The sequence below is a fragment of the Cariama cristata genome, unplaced genomic scaffold (genome assembly GCF_000690535.1).
Source record: "Cariama cristata isolate BGI_N322 unplaced genomic scaffold, ASM69053v1 scaffold19271, whole genome shotgun sequence".
Classification (NCBI taxonomy): Eukaryota; Metazoa; Chordata; class Aves; order Cariamiformes; family Cariamidae; genus Cariama; species Cariama cristata.
In genome coordinates this window covers 28,108-35,236 of record NW_009601204.1, presented here as the reverse complement: position 1 = coordinate 35,236, position 7,129 = coordinate 28,108, and the positions used below count along the sequence as shown (strand labels likewise).

Here is a 7,129-nt window from a genome sequence, read left to right as displayed (position 1 = left end):
GCAGCTCAGGCTGGAGACCTCCCAGGGACCCCCAGACGCCTCGGTGAACGCCTGAGAGCGGCGGCGGCCCCGGCTCGCTCTTAGCCGAGGATGAAGGACTAGCAGGGAGCCTCTTTCCTGGCTGAATGGCTAAATGAGGAACAACAGATCAAATTAAGCGGTAAGGAGTTGTTCCCTTAGGACAAGCTTGAATGGCTTTTGCTGTGCCGAGGATGCAATTGCCCTGCTGCTGGCCCCACCTGTACGGCGTGAGGACGTTCCTGCCCGAAAGGTGAGAGTCAGCCTGCGGCGTGCCCGGAGCCGAACCAAGCCTGAGCAAACAGTTGGAAGCAGATTTTTTTTACTCCTTTTACTGTTTTCTGAAACCTTGTAGTAGTTGACAACCATAAGTCACCAACAAGACAGCCAGAAAAGTGGTAAATAATGGGTTGGAGGGGATAGTTTTTCCGGTAAAGCTTCCGTGCCATTCTCCGAGGCCCTGGGAGCCCTCGGCTAAGTGCTCTGCACAGCTCCCGCTGCCCGTATTTAAGAAAGGCTAATTCAGAGGAGAGGTACGGAGATGATCTGTTAATGGGGAATGGGGAAGGGAGACCGTGCCCTGCGAAAGCGCTGCCCCAGCTCGCTGCCCCACTGCTTTTCTGAGCAGGGGCGAGGAGAGGGTGCTTTGGGGGCTGCTCCCGGGGCCCCTTCCCAAACGGAGGAGGCAGAGGCACCGCGGAGGTTTCCCTCGGCTGATTCAGAGCTGCTGGGCCAGCTGCGCCCTCGGGTTTTTCAAGCGGCTAGAGGAACGGCCACGACAACTTGCATTGCAATGGGGGCTTAATGCCTGCGGGTCTTGGAAGAGCTGGTCAGGCCGTTTAGGTCTCTGCCTCCATTTCTCCACGCGTGGACAGAGAAGAGGCCCCACGGTGCAAAGCTCCGCAGGCACCCACTGCTGCGGGGCGAGCTCCTTGCCAGGTGAGGGCTGCTCCAAGGCAGGGGAGACACGGCGCGCTCAGAGCCGTCCCTGCCGGTCTCCTTTCCGACGTCGGTGGAAACAGGGCAGAGGAATTAGCTTTCAAACCCGGTGTACTAAAAGCCAAGTCACATTTTCTCCTGCCCTCAGTCTGAGGATGGTTGTGACGTGGGGAGTCGCCCGTGCGTGTCCTTGCGTTCATGCGCAGGTTGTGAGGAAAAGGGAGGCAGCTGAAGGGGACAGGGGAAGCACCTGGATCTTGGCAGGATTTGGCCCTAGGTCGACGCTGAGCTTTCCTTCAGAGTCCCGCCATCTTTCTTCCCTGCTCTTCTCCCCTCCTCCAGCTTTTTCCTTTGGTTGCTGTTTTACTCTGCGCAGCTCCGTGGTCTCATCACACCTTAGGAGCACCACTTCTTCCTTCGCGGGGGGTAGCAGCGTTTGACCGCGGCCCCGACGTGCCCCTCCATTGCCGGTGTTTGAACCTGAGCTCCCCCCCCCCAGGTCATTGCACGTGAGTGTGACAGGCAGCAACTCCCACTTGTGGTCAGTGATGGAGACCTGCCAGAACATTTCAAAAAAGATACCGCCAGAGACCATGGGCAGACTGATTTTTTAATGTATTTCGCTTTCCTTTCTGTCACTGCTATGGAGCTGGGTTTCTAGCGTTCTTGTTCATCGTCTTTCCCCTCTGCTCTCCTCCCAGGTTGCCTATTATTCAAGGAGGGACTTTTGCGTTCCTGACCCCCACCCTGGCCATGCTGTCTCTCCCCACGTGGAAGTGCCCTGCCTGGACACAGAATGCCACCCTGGTGAACACCTCTTCGCCAGAGTTCATCGAAGTCTGGCAGACGCGGATGCGAGAGGTACATTACATTTTCAGTGGCACCTGCTCTGTCTCAGGGCTGGTTGCTTTCAGAAAAGCGCCTGGCCGTGGCAGGGCCATCCTGCTAGGGAACTCTGTCTCCAGTGGACCTTGGCCCTCACCCTGCTGCAGCTTCCTAAGCATCTGTTCTCTGGCAAAAAAGCAGGTGCTTCACCGCTGCCGAACAGGGGACAGGCAGACCTCGGGTGATTTATGGTCCCTGCAAAGTCTCTACTGGTCCAGCCAGATCCCTTCTCCAAGGTTAGCCTTGAGGAAGGAAGGGAAAGAAGAAGTTTCCAAGGAAGCGACCCTGTCTAAGCACGGGAAACCTAGTAAAAGGAATGCAGGGGCAGAACTTTTGTAAATATTAAGGAAAAGTGTATTTTTAGGTAGTCAAAAGAGAGGAGGAAAGGTCGGGGATCTCACTACCTTGTTCTACATCTATTGCTTTATCAGAGTATGCGGCTAAATTTGCCTGTGTCGATCCATTCGTTGGGGGGCTTTGCAAAGCGCCGGGGAAGCATTGGGAGCTCCCGAAGGATTTGCTGTGCAGCGCAGGCTGCCCTCCCTACTGACGCACGAAAATCTGTCACTGGGGCACTGCCGCCTTCTCCTTTCAGGCTGGGTGCTTCACCCCGGCCCCTGCGTTTCTCTTCCCTTTGGGGCCGGGGTGAAGGAAGGTGCTCAGCACCGCAGAGGACCCAGCCTGGGTTTGTCACCAAATCTGTGAAGGCAGAGAGCAGCCTTACCCCTGCCGGGAGCCGTGAACTGCATCTCAGGATGGAACTGCTGGCTGCTTCGCAGTGGCTGTCAAACACAGGGAAGTTCAGGGTGATAAATGCGTCCCCGGAGGGAAAAAAACCAGAGGCTGTAATGACCCGCCTGCCCTACCAGTGTGCTGAAGTGCCCCAAGCCCTTCCCAGGTGGGAGATGAGTGGAGACCGTGGCCCTGCTCCCGTTTTCGGGGCAAGAGCTTTTCCCCTGGGTTTTGGGGGAGCGGGAGGAGAGAGTGCCGGGAAGCTGCTGCGTGCCTGGGTGGCCCAAGAGGACAGGGAGGAGGGGGTCTCTGGAACAAAATTCGCCCTGGTGAGGACTAAACCCATCAGCCAAGGGGGCAGTTGGTGTGCTGGTCCTTCCCCACACGTAATAGCAAGAGGCCTCTGTGCCCATCCATCGCTGGAGGCTGAGCCTGGCTCTCACACTGGGTTTGCACCGACGTGTGACGGGAAGGCTCCGCAGCTGGAGCTCCCTTCAACCTCTGCTCTCTCCCTTCATTTTTCCAGGTGCAAGGAGCTATCATTGTCGCTTCCTGCTTTCAAATCTTCGTTGGATTTTCCGGCCTGATCGGACTTCTGATGAGGTTCATCGGCCCCCTGACAATTGCCCCCACCATCACCTTGGTTGCGCTGCCTCTCTTTGACTCGGCTGGGGACGATGCTGGGCAGCACTGGGGCATAGCGGTCATGTAAGTCTCCCTTCCCCCCGGGAAAGCTGAGCGGACACAAGCTGCCTACCTCTAACACAAACCCAAGCGTCGCAGTCTGTAACAGGGTTCCCCTGGGTTCGAGGGCTGTTTGTTGAGCACTAACATGCAGCAGGCTTGTGCAAGGCAGCAGCAAGGCATAGTCCCCCCCTGCCCCCAGGAGGTTAGAGCCCCTCAGCAACAATGCAAAACCCAAAAATGAGTGAAAAAAATCTGATTTTTGTGAAAAATCAAAGTTCATAGGTCAGTGGAGAAACACGTCTTTCCCATGTGTGGTTCCTGGGGGCAAGCTCTGTCCTAGTTGTCTACGCACAGTCTTACACACCCATTATTCAAGTTAAGAAGACATTCCTAAAATGACAAAGTCGAGCACTCCGAGTTAAAATAGCTGGTGCTTTATGTATTGTTTTCACATGTCGAGGAGGAGTTGTTGTCTCCAAGAGGGCCGGGGGGGCTCTGGAAATGTCTGCACATGTGGCTTTGCAGCGTGGAGTGCTCTTTCAGGGCTATTTGTGTGCGTGCCCTTGTGCACGAGTGTACGCGTGTGCTCGGTGGCAGAATTTCCTTGGTATTTCAGAAATTAATTAAAAAAGTAGAAATGCCACTGCATGGTTCCCCTGCGGATTTGGCACCTTCAGATCCCTGATGCAGACCTCAGCTTGGGACAACACGCAGCAGGAGCAGGTTGTTATCCTCGCTGTGGGCTCCCCTCAGTTTGCTAGCGCTTTCAGAGCCGCCTTTGGAGACTCAGGGGCCAGGCCTGGCGGCAGCCCCGGGAAGACAGCGTGCTGTTGTGGGGACGTCCTCCCGTCCACGTCTCTCTCGGTCTCTTCTCCTCCCTGCACCTGCCCTCCCAGACTCCAGAAGCCACCTCCCCCCGTTCCTCACCTCGGTCTCTTCCACCAGCACCCCATACCACCCCAAGCGCTGCCTGCAACCCAGCTTTCTTTTCACCATTGTTCTCCCACCTCATCTCTGGCTTGTCCTGTTCTCCATCTCTGGTGGTTTGTCCTAGCCCTTTGCTTAGCCAGGATGAATGTTCCCTTCAAACTGTATATCCTCGTCTGGATCATCTCCTTTTTCTGCCTCCCTTCTCCGGCCACTGGCTCCTAACCTCAGACTCTTGCTTGACCTCTTTGCCCAACTGTGCTGCTCCATTAATGGGGTCCCAGTCCTCCCACCCCTGTCCCTGCTCTCGACCCGGCTCACCCTTGCTGTCCGGTTCATTTCTGTCCCATCTTCTACCTGTCCTGATCCCAGTCCTTTCTCTCTTGACTCAGACACCTTAGCCCCAGCCTGATCATCCTGCTCCAAGCTGTCTCAGTTGTGTCCTCTTTTGCTGCCTTCTCCATGCCCCACGGGTGCCATTAAGGACAGAGGGGATCGGAGGTGATGGAGAAGGTGGAGGACATAGGCCCTGTGGTCTCAGCCCTGCCGTTCAGCCCCCCGCATCCCAGAGCCCCCACGATGGGCGATACCCCCTGTTGCCTCAAGAAACGTGTCCGGTGCCTGCTCGCGGGGAGGGTGCGTACACAGGCCACCACCGGGCAAGGCCTGGACGTACTCGGAAGGCTCAGAACCTTTACGGGCTGCAAATGCCAGAGCCTGAGACGTTTCTGCTGACTGCTCGGGACCTGGGATGGACGATCATTGTTACAGACGCCTGAGCAGATTGTTGTGAGAAGGAGCAATATCCTTTACCCCAAAGGACAAGTTCTGCTAAATCTCACATTTCTGCTCCAGATCATAAGCCAACCCTGCTACTGCCCAAGGCAAAATGACCCTCTCAATGCAGGCTATATACTATGCCTGTTTCCTGACCATGACTCTTTGAAATAGGTTTGGGATATGTTTTTCCAGAAATATTTGGCCTGAGGCAGAGGTTTTCCATGGAAATTTTCATCCCGAATGGGTGAAGTTAGGCAGAATTATAAGCAGCTGAAAAGAGTGTTTGCTAATGGAATGTGTCAGGCAGCCCGAGTAATCAGCAGTGACACCGGCCCGGGACAGACGAGGGCTCGGCCGTGACTCGGAGGCCGCCGAGCATCGTTGTTAATGCAAAGGCACAGAGCGTGCACCGGCGCGGTCCGTCTGGGCCCCGCAGCTTTAGAAACCAGGAATGGGAACCAGTTCCTCCTCGGACTTTCTGCTTCCAGTCATTCAGCGCTTTGGATAGCGACTGACGGACGACCTTTGGCTGCATGTGGCGGTGTGTCTTTGCGGAGAGGTGAGGTTAGCGTCTCCTTTGCGCTGCTGGCGTTCCGCCCGCCCGTGAATGTCGCACCTACAGCTCGTCACCTTCTCGCGCGTGGAAAACTACCGGCTTTCCCTGCGCGGCCAGTGCGCTTCAGCTGGTGCAATCCATTTCCCACCGAAGCCTGCTGGATTCCTTCACTCAACGCGTACCGTTTAGACTCGTCATAAAACAATGAGGCTTGGTTAACACGGGAGGAAAATGCCCAAGGTCTTGTACCAGCTCAGCAGGCAAGGTGGGGTGCCCGGTCCCTGCCCTCTCCCCACATATGGCAGCCCCCAGCTGCATCGGGTCGCCCTTTCTGGGGGGGAGACCCACGGGGGGCAGACAGGGCTTGCTGTGAGCCCAGCCGGCCGTGCTGCTGCTCGCAGGAGATGTGTCCTGCACCAGGGATGGGAGAGGAGCTGCACCTCGTGGTCGTGTCCACCAGAACGAGCCCTGGTGCTGCGGGGGGCACGCGTGAGCACCCCTGCCTTGGCGGACCCCTCGGCCCTGCTCTCCTCTCCTCGGCTGGCTGGGAGGGCTCTGGGGCACCACGTGCAGCCCCACCGTGGTTTTTTCTTTCAAAACGGGGACTTGCTCAGCCAAATCAAATCCTCTTTCTTTTATTCCATGACACTTAGGAGCTTTTTTGCCACTTGTAGAGCAGCATAGGTAAACCTGAAATCAGGAAGCCAATAAGTCCTGTATTTCCAGTTTATCTAAATTCCACAGAGGTTCAGGGACAGTTTCCTACATAGCCTGCCTGGACCTTGCACGTCTCGCAGGTCTTCTTTTACTCGTGTCATTTTTAAGCTTCCTGCAATTGTGTCATACTCACTGATGCACTATCGGGGGGGTCAGTCTTGAAACAAAAGGGGGAAAAAAGCTGTTTGCAAAAGCAGAGGAGTTACCGGTAGAGGATGATGGAAGACTTGTTCCACCTCAGGCTTGTTGGAGTGGGGAGCAACCCTCTGGTGCCGAAAGCCTGGTTTTTGGGGTCTTCTAGAGTCCTGGCTCCTTGGGTAGCAGGTCTTCACTTAATGTGGGGACAGGCGGGCAGCTGGGCACTCTGTCTCATGGTCCGGTTTTCCCTCCTCCTAGGACTATTTTTTTCATAGTTCTGTTCTCTCAGTACCTGAAAGACGTCCCTGTGCCACTGCCATCTTACCAGGGAGGCAAGAAGTGCCACTTCTCCCCGGTCTACATCTTCCAGATCTTCCCGGTAGGTTGGGGGTCCCGGCGATGGTGGCAGAGGGACTGACCTCACCCGCCCCGGGCTGCCTGGGCTCTTTCTACTCACGTCCAGCCAAGTCAGTGCTTCCCAGCCCAACCTGCGTGGCGAGGGGACAGAGGGGGAGAAGGTCCCCATAGTCCTGACCACGGGGAGGGAGGGATGGAGGGAAGGCCACCAGGACCCCCTGCCCTCCCTCTGCCTCCATTCCATGTGCAGGGGAAAGGGTCGGGCGGGGGGACACCTTGTCCCCCACCACCGTGCCGGAGACCCAGCCATACCCTAAGGGGTCCCCACTGCTGCGTGTGATGGGCAGGTGCTGCTGGGGCTCTCCCTGAGCTGGCTGCTCTGCCTCGTGCTGA

The 7,129-nt window shown here is 56.5% G+C and overlaps 1 protein-coding gene across 1 annotated transcript in view; it reads left to right on the top strand.

Moving 5' to 3' along the window:
- LOC104169458 (solute carrier family 23 member 1-like) overlaps positions 1–7,129 on the top strand; it is a gene marked incomplete at its 5' end in the record, with an annotated part of 15,528 nt that overhangs the window by 1,214 nt on the left and 7,185 nt on the right. Inside the window, 4 exon segments of the mRNA XM_009710376.1 lie at positions 1,659–1,818; positions 3,101–3,282; positions 6,638–6,758; positions 7,084–7,129. The exon segment at positions 7,084–7,129 is cut by the window's right edge and continues 33 nt beyond it. Coding sequence (XP_009708678.1) covers positions 1,659–1,818; positions 3,101–3,282; positions 6,638–6,758; positions 7,084–7,129 — 509 coding nt within the window.